General features: G+C 45.8%; 1 protein-coding gene across 3 annotated transcripts in view; it reads right to left on the bottom strand.

The window, feature by feature from the left end:
- CEP170B (centrosomal protein 170B) overlaps positions 1–14760 on the bottom strand; it is an 85734-nt gene that overhangs the window by 24551 nt on the left and 46423 nt on the right. For all 3 annotated transcript variants that reach the window (XM_035104935.2, XM_035104954.2, XM_060271576.1), the window contains exons 7-12: positions 11609–11725; positions 10574–11050; positions 8711–9471; positions 8352–8531; positions 5936–6071; positions 2684–4456 (exon numbers count right to left, since the gene is read on the bottom strand). In XM_035104935.2, coding sequence (XP_034960826.2) covers positions 2684–4456; positions 5936–6071; positions 8352–8531; positions 8711–9471; positions 10574–11050; positions 11609–11725 — 3444 coding nt within the window. The remainder of the gene's footprint in view (positions 1–2683; positions 4457–5935; positions 6072–8351; positions 8532–8710; positions 9472–10573; positions 11051–11608; positions 11726–14760) is intronic.

Here is a 14760-nt window from a genome sequence, read left to right as displayed (position 1 = left end):
TTGGAACAAGATTAGGCACGGTTAGGATGGGCCGCCGTCTCTCAGCAAACGCAACTCGCCGGTGTCGCCAGGCGGTGAGTCGCAGGGTTCCTCGAGGGAAGTCATGGCGGTTAAACCACTTCAGCTCTGCAGTACCAACAATACACTCCGAGATCCCCGCTTTGTTATTATGCACACAGCACCATTAAATCACAGTGTCATCTGCAAAGTTTAAATCATTGGAGTGGTGAACGGCTTAAGCATTATCCAGCAACGAGGAGCAGCAGCTACTCATAAATTAAAAGCAACTGCATCATCCAGGGCTCGGCCGCTAGGAGTGCATCAGGTCAAAGGAACTTCCGGCAATCTCAGTTTGTGCTTGTGCTGAATGAAAAGTAATAGGATTTAACTAGGCCAGTTTGTAGAATAGGGTTATCCTAGGCCAGGCAACCCCAAACTGCGGCCCTCCAGATGTTTTGGCCTACAACTCCCATGATCCCTAGGTAACAGGACCAGTGGTCAGGGAAGATGAGAGTTGTAGTCCAAAACATCTGGAGGGCCGAAGTTTGGGGATGCCTGTCCTAGGCAAAGGGTGGAGAAAATGAGGCCCTCCGGATGCTGTTGGGAGTCCCATTCCCATCAGCCTCAGTCAGCATGACCAATGGCCAGGGTTGTTTGAAGCTGTGACCCAGGAACACCTGGAGGGCCAGGCACTCCCCAGCTGTGCTCTACATCAGATGGACTATGTGCAATTTCCCCCATGTTCAATGCAGATGGGTGGGGAATCAATGCGGGGCAACTCCTACAGCTTGCAAACATCTGACAAGACGTATGATTATTAGGGTTATAACCTTTTTTTTACAACCTTGTGTTCCTGTAGCTTAGTTAGAGGAACTCTCCCCTAAAAACAAAGGAACGAACTGTCATTTCCAAATCTTTTTTTTTTGGGGGGGGGAGAAGGTCACCCCAAAATCAATAAATCATTTTTTGTATATGTAACTGTACAATGTATTATGTATATACATAGCACGTACTATAACACAGAGAAAATAGGGCTTGCTATTTTTCTAACACTTGTACAATGTACATCACTTCTTTTTGCTTAGAATAAAATCGAGGTTGCAGTTTGCCTTTGTATCCGCTGAAAGCACCATAAAGTTCCCGCATCATTTTGACTGCACGTTCTGCCCACAGTTTATTTATTGGTATCTGGAGCGTGGATGGCTCCTGCTTCCAGTGATTCTCCAACACAGTTTTAGGAAGTTCCAGGCAGCTGTAAAAGTTCTACACAGTTCCATACAGTTTTTAAAAGTGCTAATACTTATGAGAAGTAATGTTACATATACGGTGAGCCCAACTTTTCATTTTAGGGTGACCCCCCCTTTTTTCAACTGAGAAGGGTTAGTCCCTTTTTCAGTGTTCCTAAGCAAAAGTTCATCCCTTTATGATACAGGAAATTGTTGTTGTTTTTTGAAAAACAAGAAGTCAAAAAGTTATAACCCTAATGATTACATGTCTTGTGTCCCACCCACCCAAAACAGACATACAAAACATTTTCCTCTGAAGATCTGACTTTAAGTAGAGGGGAAAAAATAACCTACTGAAGATAGCCTTGCGAAAAGAAAGCTCTGCAAAAATGGCTGGTCCACAAGTATTTTACTAGCCTAAGCAATGCTTGTGATTGATTAGCACAGGCATCCCCAAACTTTGGCCCCCCAGATGTTTTGGCCTACAACTCCCATGATCCCTTGCTAACAGGGAAGACGGGAATTGCAGTCCAAAACATCTGGAGGGCCAAAGTTTGGGGATGCCTGGATTAGCACATTGGTTGCTGGAAAGTTTCAAGCTCTAACCTTCCTGCAATTCCACAAGTTCCCCTGTCTGGTTGCCAGGAAAAGATCTGTACTCACCGCAGGCAACCGAGGCAAGCCTGACGTAAGAACAAGCAGCTACTGAGTATTCAGAGGTCACAGAACAATTCAAAGCAAGGGCACTGAGGGTATATAATAATTACCTTATTCCAACAAGCCAAGAGTCCACCCTAGTTCAGCGTTTTCTGTCTATACCACCAGATGATTCAGGAAGCTATCAAGCAGGGCTATGCTACGGAATTACCAGATGTTGGGCTAACAGAGCTTCTGAATAAGGACGATGCATTGCAATGGCAGCCAACATTCGCCACACAGATACAAACCAAGTGAGAAGGGAACTCTCTTTGGGTTATAAAATCCCAGCGTTTAATATTTAAAACATACGGGGCTCTGTATCTGTTGCAAAGGGCTGCGGATTTATTTCCAATTTATTTTCTCAGTTGGCTTGGAATTTTTTTAATGGAAAATCCTAATAACACATGTGGAAATATAGGAAGTTGCCTAATAGCATAGTCCAGGGTTTCCCAAACTTGGGTCTCCATCTGTTTTGGGACTACCAGTTCACACAATCCCTGGGAGTTGTGGTCCAAAAACAGCTGGAAACCCAAGTTTGGGAACCCCTGCACAGTCAGACTCTTGGGCCCATGTAGTTAAGTAGTGTCTACACTGACTGGCAGCAGCCCTCTGCAATTTCCGACAGGTGTCTTTTCCCCAGGCCTACCTGGAGATGCTGGGGATTGAATCTGGGCCTTCTGCATGCAAAACAGATGCTCTACCTCCAAGCAATGGCAGGATCAAACACTCCACACACACACGCACACACAGTTACTCACTAGAAGAAGAGGAGTATTTGACACTGCTGGAGCGTGTTCTGCCGAAAGGCTGCTTCGAAGCAGCGACTGCCGCTGCCGTTTTCCTAGCAGCATTCCTGGCTTCCGACACGGGGGGCTTCCGGGTAGAATAATACGACTCTGCGCTGCGCCCGGAGAATGTTGGCCTCGCTGGTGCGCTCTCCGAGTCGCTTGGCACAGTGAAAGACCCCGCCCGTTTCCTCGGCATGGCCAGGATGTCGAGCCTCGACAGCTTCTTGGCCTCCGCCGGCTGCTTGGAAGGCGCCGCCGTTCCTTCGTGGTTAGGCGTTGCTTTCTCGGTGTCGGCGCTCTCGTTGTCCGAGGTGTCCCCCAACCGGGCCCGGCGAAGTTTGGAGGCTCTCGTGGGCCTCGGGGTAGACAGACTATTGGACCTGGTGAGAACCTGCTGGATCTTTTGCACCGTGGGCGTCACTTTGCTGTGTTCCTCTTTGGTGGACTGCGAGAAGGGCTTCTTCCTGGAGACGGGCCTCGAGGTGGATTGCTCTTGGTCAGAGGAGGCTATTTCATTCGCTGGCGGATATGGGAGGCCACTACTTCGTTCATCATCTGTATAGTCCAGGGAGCCACTGGTCCCTGGGCTACGCTTAACTTGGAAGCGTCTCACATTTTCGCTTTTGCTCCCTGCCTCAAGCGGAAGAGTTTTCCGCTTTTCTGAAAGCCGCTCCCTTGCGCTCGGTTGAAGACTCTGATCTTGGGCAGAAGGCGTGGAAGAAGGCTTCTCTTTTTGCAAGGTTGCTGCGGGTTTGCCCTTCGGCGAGTGACTCGGTAAATTTTTGCCACTCACCAAGCTGACGGTGCTACCCGTGTCCACGTCAGATTCTCCGGACAAGGAATCTTCCAACTGCCCTGGGGAATTTTCAAGAGTGTCGAGCTGGTTGGTTTGGCAGAGTATTTTGGCTTCCAGGGCTGCCAGAGCAGTTTCAGTATCTTTAAGGAGGAGGTGGGTGTCTGGGTTATAGTCCATGCGATTTGCCCGGGTGACATCGAGATCTTTGAGCAAAGGGTGGCTTGAGATATGCGGTAGCCGGTTTTGAGGAACGCTGCTGCTCGATTTCTCTTTGGTAAAGCTTTCCTGCCGGACAAAGGACGACGCTTCTTTTGCAGCGACGGCTTCTTGCTCCGGAAGCGGAAGCCCCTGGTGCAACGAAATCACCATTTTCCCGTTGGAGCTGATATAGGTATTGCTGACACCTTTGGCCGCCGGCTTCCCACACATGTAAAGAGCCTCTTCTTTTTCCGCCTGAGAAGGAGAAATGCTGGAAGGAAGTTTCGAAGGAACCCCGACTTCCTCTTCCTCGTCGCCAATGTAGAAAGATGTCGACAGAGGGTCGCTGGAGGCTCTCAGACCAGAAAGCCTTGGCACCGTGTGCTGGTGGTTTTTGGCTTTCTCGTTTTCCGCCTTTCCCTGGTTCTGCTCCAATGTTTTGGTGCTGTTGTGGCTCCTCCTGCGTCTTTCCAAGCCGAAGCCGTCGTCAGATTTGCTGGCGTCACTAAGGCTATCAGGATCCAAATCTTCCCTAACCGCCAGCCGGCTGGCGGGATCCACAAACATTTCTGCTACGTGGCTGTTAGCAGCGTTCCTTGGTGAAACGTCGGAATATGCCTCTGGACAAATCAAAATGGTTGGTGTTGGGCTTTCCGGCTTGTCACCCGGAGGGAGCGGAGGAAGGAGACGCCTCGTCCGTAACGCCAGGGAGCTCTCAGACTCTGCCACTCTAGAACCGCAGTCCTTTTCTAAGGGGAATGAAAATACATTTACTGAAGACAACAAACAAGGAAGTTTAGTGTGGAATGGCAGGAGAAATTGCTTGGATATTTAGATTTGGATAATTTGACTAATTCAATTAGAGGGCATTCGAATAAGAAATCCCAGCTTAATTGGGATAAACTTGGAGAGTACATGAAAAGACAGTGCCCCACGATAAAATCCTGGGTTTATTTTTAGATCTCGTATTGAATAGCTTAGATTTATTTTAAGTTCAGAAAGTCGATAGATGATGAATTTCTACATATAGGACATTTAAGGATATATATTAGTTGAAATATGGGGAAGCAGCACTGTAATATAGTATCTGATGAACCTGAGAGAGAGATGAGTGGAAGTCAAATAGGAGGGGAGGAGATAAAGGGAAATAATTAAAGGAGATTATAGGAGGAGTGTACTTGGAATATTATGACTATAATAATTTTGGGTTTGAATGACTGAATAATTTTTGTCTGTATTTTCTTCTTCATTTTTTTTCTTTTTCTTTCTTTCTTTTTTCTGTCTTGCTTTTACTCGTAATTCTTTTAGAGTTACGAGTATTACAATTTGAGTTGGATTTAAGTTGAATGTATGAATTTAATTTTCAAGTTACATTTTTATTGTTAATATTGTTAATATTAGATCTCTTATTTTATATGATTTTGTATGTTTTCATTATTATTTCAAGTGTGTGTATGAGTTTATGTGTGTGTTTATTTTAATTTGAATCTCAATAAAGTTTATTTTAAAATTAAAAAAAAACCAAGGAAGTTTAGTGGTGGTAGTGGTGGTGATATACCACCTTTCATCAAAAGACCTCAGGGCAGTTTACAACATAAAATTACAATAAAAAAAACACAAAATACAGTCGTACCTTGGAAGCCGAACGCCTTGGCTCCCAAACAAATTGGCTCCCAAATGATCGAAACCCAGAAGCGAGTGTTCTAGTTTTCAAACAATTTTCATAAGCCAAACATCCGGCACAGCTTCCGATTGGCTGCAGGACATTCCTGCAGCCAATCGGAAGCCGCACTTTGGTTTTTCAAACGGTTCTGGGAGTCAAACGGACTCCCAGAACACATTCTGTTCTAAAACCAAGGTACCACTGTACACAATAAAAATAAGAACAAAAACAAACCAATAATCCCCTCGCCCACAACACATTTAAAAGGGCATTGGACGTCCATCAACCAAAGGTCTGGTTGAAGAAGAATGCTTTCGCCTGGTGCCTAGAGGTGTATAATGAAGGCGCCAGCTGAACCTCCCTGGGGAGGGCATTCCACAAAGAGGGAGCCACTGCAGAAAAGGCCCTTTCTCGTGTTGCCCTCCTCCAGGCCTCTCAGAATAGAACACTGGGCCTAAGCATCAAGCAGCAGAAAGAGGAAACAAAACCAGGGGCGCTTTTCACCTGTCCCTTTTTAGGTAAAGTCCTTTGGCAATGTGAAAATGACGCCAGGTGCTGTACTTACCTATGCCAGCCTGAGAGAGGGGGCCCTGCAGGTGAGGATCCCCAATTCCAGGAGCAGATCCTGAGTCTGTATAGCTATCTGCAAGGCTTGCCCATCTCGATACCCATTTCTGACCACCTTGAGATGCTAATGGTAACTGCAAATAGAGAGAGGAAGGGGAACCCCACACAGTTCATACAGACTCTCATCATAATGCACAGTATTTTACCATTTTGTTTTTTGCTCTGGCTCAATTCCCAGCAGGAAATGCTTAGCTATGCCAATATATAATCCTTGAAGAGAACTGAGACCTGGATCCACGAGCCTTCTGTAACCACTGGGGCGCTATTTGTCTGTTTTGTTTATTTCGAAAAAACTCAAAATCACCCTCCTTCAAAAAAGATCCCAGGGCAGTGTACAATTGGATACAACCCATCTCGCCTGAGGATATCTAAGGAAAACAAGCATACATTATAGGGCAAGACTCAAGTAATCATTTGCGCTAGCGTGAGCTGGCAGAAGTTCTGCTATCACAATGGGGCTTTCCTCCTCCCCGATCTCCCCCTCCAAACTGGCTTGGGGTGGGTGGGAGAATGTGCAGAACAGTACACAGAGGGAGGGGAGATCTGGCACGCAAAAATGCTTGCACTAATGGAATGATGCCAATGTGCAATGTTGAATTCAACCCTACGTGCCTACTCAGGCGCAAGTCAAATTTGAATTCAACAGGATTATATTTATTTATTCATTCATTTCATTTATTGGAAAAGATCTATTCACTGATTAATGCAGGCATCCCCAAACTTCGGCCCTCCAGATGTTTGGACTACAATTCCCATCATCCCTGACCACTGGTCCTGTTAGCTAGGGATCATGGGAGTTGTAGGCCAAAACAACTGGAGGGCCGCAGTTTGGGGGTGCCTGGATTAACATGACAAAAGGCTCTTAGTGGTTTATGTAGAGCAGGGTTTCCCAAACTTAGATCTGCATCTGTTTTTTTGGGGACTACAATTCCTATCATCCCTGACCATTGTGGTCCTGCTAGCTAGGGAAGATGGGAGTTGTAGTCTAAAAACAGCTGGGGAACAAAGTTTGGGAAACCAGGATACACAGCAATGTAAAATATTTGTTGAAAATGCTGATAAAATCAAACTGACATGAAATTATATCAAAATATAAGCAAAAATCAATAGCTTTAGAACATAGGTGCAGATATATAATCAAATTGCATGCCTGGGCAGGCTTGCTGAACAAAGAAGTTTTTAGCAGGTGCCGAAAGCAAGTTATTTAACTGTTGTTTGGTAGTTTCAAATTATTAAGGTAAGGTTTCAACATGCAGGCAGAGCTCTGTTCCAACTAGGCTCAGAAAAGAGCTAAACTCTGCTACCCGTATAAATGATGCAAATATACCTGCTTATTTCACATAATTTATTCCGTTCCTGCAAAGCATGGAGAAGAGTAACAAGCTATGAAGGGCACTGAAGTCTTGTTCCCTGATCTCTTCAGCAAAGCCTGCACCATCGCCAAACTGCCTTGGGTGATTTAGCAAGATTTATAGTTCCATTGGGGACCCAGGTGGCGCTGTGGTTAAACCACTGAGCCTAGGGCTTGCTGATCAGAAAGTCGGCGGTTCGAATCCCTGTGACGGGGTGAGCTCCCGTTGCTTGGTCCCAGCTCCTGCCAACCTAGCAGTTCGAAAGCATGTCAAAATGCAAGTAGATAAATAGGAACCGCTACAGCGGGAAGGTAAACGGCGTTTCCATGTGCTGCTCTGGTTTGCCAGAAGCGGCTTTGTCATGCTGGCCACATGACCTGGAAGCTGTACGCTGGCTCCCTCGGCCAATAATGCGAGATGAGCGCGCAACCCCAGAGTCGGTCACGACTGGACCTAATGGTCAGGGGTCCCTTTACCTTTACCTTTTTATAGTTCCATTACGTTGCAAGCCTGCAGGCAGGACTTCTGCATTATTCACCGTGCAATACTTGGGAACAAATAGTGATTGTTACTAGCTAAGTCTCACTCGCTTACTTTCACCTTGTAACAAAACTGCTAGTCTTTTTCATGCAACTTGTTTTTAAACCCTCTGAATATACATAAGGGTCTGGTTGATTCTGTTTCAGTGTATCTGACGAAGTGTGTGTGCACACAAAAGCTCATACCAAAATAAAAACTTAGTTGGGCTTTAAGGTGCTACTGAATGAATTTTTTTATTTTGTTTTTAAAAGTTTGCTTCTTATAGGTATTTTTAACAAGTTTTTTCTAAATCGCTTACAGGTCTTTCGTTTGAGGACCAGTCAATGCGGTCTATTATTTTGTTCCGTAAATAACAAAATGAAACCTTCGCAGGCCATGAGGGCCAGAAACAGGCATGCGAGTTGCCCCCAAATGCAAGGAAAGTCAAAGTGAGACCTGGGCCCCTTCACACATTCACTGTACCTGCATCTCTGCATGATGTTCACTGGCAACTTTGGAAGCGATGACCTGCATCATGGTCACCTTGGGGCTTGAGCCGTTTTCGCCGATCAAGTGAGCCAGCTCTTCCTTCTCACCCTTTATGACGGGCCTGAAGGCAGGGGAAATTCTGGAAAATACTGGAGACTCCAAAACGCCAAACACCTGATAAACCCAAAAGAGGGGGGGGGGAGGCAGCTTAGAACAAAACAGTGAATTTCCTATCCACAAGGTCAACGAGCATTGCATTTGCCCTGGGCCTTGCTCTGTTTACACCAATTGCTGCAACTACCAAGGGGGCCAAACTACAAAAAGTTCAATTTTCCGAAGAACGGCAGGCTCACCTGATCAATCATTTTCCGAGCCTCTTCGACTTCTTTATCTTGCGACTCCGTCTCAATGGTATATGTGCCCGTTTCGCTCAAGCTGTCGTCTTCCTCTTGCTTCCTCGCTTTGACCAACTTAGGATCGGCAGCCACGGGCTCAGGGACTATTTCGGGTGCTGGTGGCGGCACCGCTACAACCCGTGGGGTGAGCGGCGCCGGTGTCGGGGCTGGCTTCTCAACGGTAGCTTTCCCAGCTTGAGAGCTCTCCCTTAAACACTCCGCAGCAAAATCCTGAGCGATCTTCGACTTTCTCCCCACGCTGCCGTGGTTCTTTCCAGAGGTCCTCGACGACGACGAGCTGATCCGCTCCTCCGTCTTCTCCCGCTTAAAGGATCCAGCTCTAGGGGCGGTGAAAGAGTTGCTTGGCCCCTTGGTTCCCGCCGCAGGCAGATGGGGTGAGAGCACAGAGCTCCCCGGTTTCTCCGCGGGCACGGTAATCTTGCGCTTCTCAATCTTGGTCTTCAAGGCGGGGTCCACATCGTTCTGGTTGGACTGGCCGCTGTGCGTGAAGGACTGTGACCTCTTCTTCCGAGGCGTGTCGTCATCGAAGAACTCGATGACGAAGGCCTGCTGGTTGTGGAGCATCTCCTGGGGGTCACGACGGATCTGGCGCTGGAGCCGGGCTTGCTCAGCCAGGTGTTCTTTACTAGGTGTCTCATCTTCTTTGGGGGCTACTGGGTCTTCAGAGTCGCTCTGAGTTCCATCTTCATGTCTGTTACCTGCGAAGTGGATGTGCAATTAGAGTTGTCCTGGGACAGAGAGTACTTACTGCTGTGCCACTGCCCCAAACATCAACAGAGGAGCCCATCTAATCCTGCATCCTACTCTCTCAGTGGCCAGCCAGATGCTTATTGGAAGCCAGCAAGCAGGACCTGGGTGGCCAAAGAACTTTCTCTCCATTTGTGATTCCCAGCAACAGGCATTTGCAGGAATACTGCCTGCAACAGGAGATGCAGAACAAAGTCATTGCAGCTAGTATCCAATGACAGCTTTCTCTTCCATGAATTTTTCCCCTCCTCTTTTAAAGCCATCCAAGTCGGTGGCCATAACTACATCTTGAGAACGTGAATTCCATTGGTTTAACCATGCACACGGTTTACTTCCCTTAGGAAACAACTTGTTTTTTCTTAGCTTACTCATTGAACTTTTCTGAGCTTACTCATTGAAGCCCCCCAGAAGGGCTTCTAATCTTTTCGGGGTGGGGGGATACAAGGAAAGCAACCCTTCCCCTTCCTTGCCAGTATCCCCACTTCCAAGCAGACTTATGCTTACAAAGGACAGGCAAACTCCTGGCAGAGAGGACTCACTGAGACCACAAATGGTCTTGCAGACTTCTGTTTAAAGGTAGACAACATCTGCTGCTGGGGTTCACGGCTTTCTGTGCCTCCCGGTTCATGTTTGTGAGGAGTCTACAGGACACTAAAAATCCCATGAACCCTGGCGGGATGATGCTCCTGAGCACGCTCACAAGCATAAGCAGACCTGCAAGATTTCTTGTGCACCCAAAAGCAAGACCACCCGGCTCCAAGCAACTCCTCCCTCGCTTCGGGAAGAGTAAGTATCCTTGGAAGGATGGGAGAAATGGAACAGAAAGACGGCCGGTGCAAGGACAAACCCCAGGACGAACAAGGGCCTAATGCAGAGAATGAAATTCAAGTTTACAATGTAGCGGGGAATTTCCAAACTATGTAAAGTTCACATTCCAAATGTCTGTTCCATTTCAAATGTGCCCCATCACTTCAAAGAAGAATAAGGAAGGCATCTACAGCCAACGAATGCCCTGGAACCACAGCTTGCAATTCTAGCAACGCTGGCACTTACCTTTCAGAGTCCTGACGTGAACTGGGAGGTCGCTTTTCGTACTGTACACGTCCTCTCCCGGGGACGGCCTCCTCATGAGACTCGGGTCGTTCTGCACCAGCCAGTCGGCCACTTTGCTCTCCGCCGAAATCATTTCCGCGTGGCCGGCTTCTTTGCCGAGGTTCCTTCTCTGCCTGAGCGAAAATTTGGTGACGTGATCTTTTATCTTTATTTTACCCGGGGTGCAGTCGTCAAACTCTATGGTGAAAGAGGCGTGGCTCTGCACGACGGGCAGCGCCACCGCGTCAACGTCTTTGGTGGGGATTTCGTGGACTTGGGCCTCTGGAGTTTTCACCGGCTGCTGGAATTCTTTCGTCGGGATTTCAAAGTAACTAGGCTCCCTCCGGAAGGCATAGACAGAGTCGCCCTGAGGATCGCTGTAGCCGGTGATGTTCCCATTGATTTCCTCTGCGTGCTGACCTATGTCTTTTGTTCTCTCTGCAGGGTAAAAGGGGGGGGAGTATTATTTTGCTTCTATTCTTTTAATTTGATATCAAAGCTTTTTATTTTTATTTTATTTAATACTTGTCTTCCACTTTTTCAACAACAAACGCAGAGCACAAAGCAGCTCACAGCAATCACAACAAAAGCATTTAAAAAAATAAAAATACCAGCACACAACACAATATCAAAATCAAAGTCTACGTAGAAGTTTTGAAAGTTTCTACGAGTTTTAATCCGTTTTAGTCTATTCTATTGCAGTTTTAACTTTCTGTAGGTTTTAAAATATGGTTGCAAGTCTTTTAGTGATCATTTTATGGCTTTATCTTTTTTGTAAACTGCTTTGACGCCCCCCCCCCCAATCAAACGGTATATAAATTGTATGAAATAAATAAAATAAACCAAACACAGTAACATACAGATAAAGCACACAACACCAGCAAATCACTCAAAATGAGTAAATGCAATTCAATAAAGTCACTGTTATGTCAAGTTCCTATTCACACTATTCACCCTTAACTGTTGAAAAGAGAAGCAGCAGGTACGTATATTTACCTGGATACGGCTCTTCTTGCCTTCTGTCATCTGCTGACTCCAACTTATTGTTTTCATCATCTTCCCCCCACCATGATGGCTGGCCGTAAAGCGGTGTGCGGTAAGTAGTTGTCGTCTCTGGAGGTAGACAACACACACACACACACACACACACACACACACACAGGCAGCGTTAGTGTGCTGGCAGCTATTGCTATCAAGTTCAAGATGGTGGCAAAGGGACACCTACTCCAAAACACACCTTTTAGAAAACTAAGGGCAACAATATTTAATGAAAAGTGCTCCATAAACCAACTGCTCACCGCTTAGGCTTCCGAAGTAGTCAGACTGGCTTTTAAATGGTGCTACTTGACCAAATGCAAACCTTGGTTCCAAATCTTGGTTATTTGGAATACCTGGCAAGCTAAATCAAGGTTCACTTGAAGACATGTATGTAACTTGGTTTTTATTTTTAATTAAAAAAAATAAAATCATTGCAAGGCATATACTGAAAACATAGCATAACACGCAGTCAGGAGTCTAAAACGTGGACTATAATTTAACCTAGACTGGGCACCCCCAAACTTCGGCCCTCCAGATGTTTTGGACTACAATTCCCACCATCCCTGACCACTGGTCCTGTTAGCTAGGGATCATGGGAGTTGTAGGCCAAAACATCTGGAGGGCCGCAGTTGGGGGATGCCTGACCTAGACCAACCAAAAAAGTCTCGATTGTCTGCAGAAGTTCTTTATTATTATTCATTAAAACAGTACTGGTGGTTTTTAAATGTGTCTTTGCGTCTCTGTACTTCAGCTAGTGGTATTTTGTTTGGCCAATTTCTCTGTCAGGGCCAATTGCCAAACTTTGTTAAGCCAGTTCAATAAGGACGCCCCTTCCGAGTCTTTCCAAAACCAGGCTGTTAACAAGTCCCGATGCTAACAATGTATTTCCAATAAGAGATTTAAACGAGACAGATACAGGTGAAACTCGGAAAATTAGAATATCGTCGAAAAGTGCATTTATTTCAGTAATGCAACTTATTATTTTTAATTTTTCTTTTAATTTTTACAAATGCTTTCTTTTGGAAATTCCGCAGTAATAAAACAAATAGTTACAATAATGCAAAAATAAACATCGCTGTTACATTTCATTAATGACATTTCATTTATAATTGACCCGCCTAATGACAAATAATTACAATTACAACAAATAAAGGCTTGACATACCTTGCTTTGCATGTCATGCGTCTATCTCACATATTGGTTTCACCTTTTAAGTTGCGCTACTGAAATAAATGCACTTTTCGACGATATTCTAATTTTCCGAGTTTCACCTGTATGTAGTTTTAAACCCGCAGAAGGCTTACAAGTATTCTTTTACCCATCCACAGACTTCTTACGGCGCAGACAGAGCAATCCTAAGTGGGGCCAGGAGAGGAGTGGCGTGGTAGATCCAGCATCACATCCAAAACCCTACCAGTTCACACCAGCCAGGGATAGCGGCTTCACAGGCTTAATGAGAGCCATTTCCCATGCAGAAATAAGCAAGGGGAACAGGAAATACAGGTTCCTTGGGCTTCCAGTCATCATAACACACCCCACAAAAAATGCACACAAGCACTTATTGTCATATTGGGAGAGCCGTGCAGAATCACCTCCGCATCCCGACAAGCAAAAAGGTACCCTTGCAACTGCCTCCTTTGTGTAGCAAATTCAGTCCGCGCAAAGACATTCGCTCTGGGAGACTAGCCTCCCTAGTAACCCACCAAGCCCTGAACTTTATCTTCAGAAGACCGAGGTCGGCTTGTGGGGACCGGAATAAGTGTTTTAAAAGGGGGCTGAAATCTTCAGCACACGGGTTCTGCTTCAACTTGAGATGCTCTGTGCCAGATTTACGTATAAGCTAAACAAGCTATAGCTTAGGGTCCCACTCTCTTGGGGGCCCAAAAAAAATTTAAAGGGGGAAAAACTGGATGTACATTTCCAAAATATAAGATAAAAAAACAAATAAAATAAAACCTACCAGTACATACAGTTAAAAAGGTAAAGGGACCCCTGACCATTAGGTCCAGTCATGACTGACTGGGTTTGCGTGCTCATCTCGCGTTATTGGCCGAGGGAGCCGGCGTACAGCTTCCAGGTCATGTGGCCAGCATGACAAAGCCACTTCTGGCGAACCAGAGCAGCACATGGAAACGCCGTTTACCTTCCTGCTGTAGCGGTACCTATTTATCTACTTGCACTTTGACGTGCTTTCGAACTGCTAAGTGGGCAGGAGCTGGGACCGAGCAACGGGAGCTCACCCCATCGCAGGGATTCGAACCGCCAACCTTCTGATCAGCAAGCCCTAGGCTCTATGGTTTAACCCACAGCGCCACCTGCGTCCCAATACAGTTAGAGCTTAATAATTATTTCTCTATTAATATACTTCTTCTTAATTGTATTTCACTATTACTACACTTCTTAACTGTATTTCAGTTCAACAATTACTTTGATAAAATACACATTTTGTCATGTGCAAATGGCTTTAGATACCTATTAGGACCATAAATTACCATATAGCATATATTCAACACAAAAAAACAGAGACAATTTGTTGTTGACAAAGGACAGCTGGACATATAAAGGGCCCCATTACCTTCAGTGGCTTAGGGCCCCATCAAACCTAAATCCGTCCCTGGACATGCTATGTACCCTTTAAAAATTATAATTCACACCCCGAGGATAAAGCAAGCTAGAACTTGAAACGCGTCATTACTGCTCTTTCTGGATGCCTCCCCTGAAATCCTCTTTCCATGATGTGTACCGACTTGCCCATCCTTCTTCCATCATTATTAATAAAAGCAATGCTTTTTGTAGCACTTTTATCTCACGGCAGGGTGCTGTACTCTACTGTTCTGGCATAAACCAGGGATGGGGGAACGCTAGCCCTCCAGGTGTGATCAAGGATGATGAGACTTGCAGTCCAACAACATCTGCAGGACTCCAGGGTTCCCCATCCTGGTCCTAAAAGCCATTTCTTTGAGGTAGGTCATCATTATACCCATTTCACAGATAGGGAGAGGGTGATCACGCCCAAATTTTGCTGGTGGGCTTCCCAGAAACAGGTAGTTGGCCACCATGAGAACGCCACGCTGGACTAGATAAATCTTTTGGTCCAATCCAAAAGGGCT

Source organism: Zootoca vivipara, chromosome 1 (assembly GCF_963506605.1).
Source record: "Zootoca vivipara chromosome 1, rZooViv1.1, whole genome shotgun sequence".
NCBI classification, from domain to species: domain Eukaryota; kingdom Metazoa; phylum Chordata; class Lepidosauria; order Squamata; family Lacertidae; genus Zootoca; species Zootoca vivipara.
Note: the sequence above shows the minus strand (reverse complement) of the source record. Positions and strands in the feature narration are given on the sequence as shown.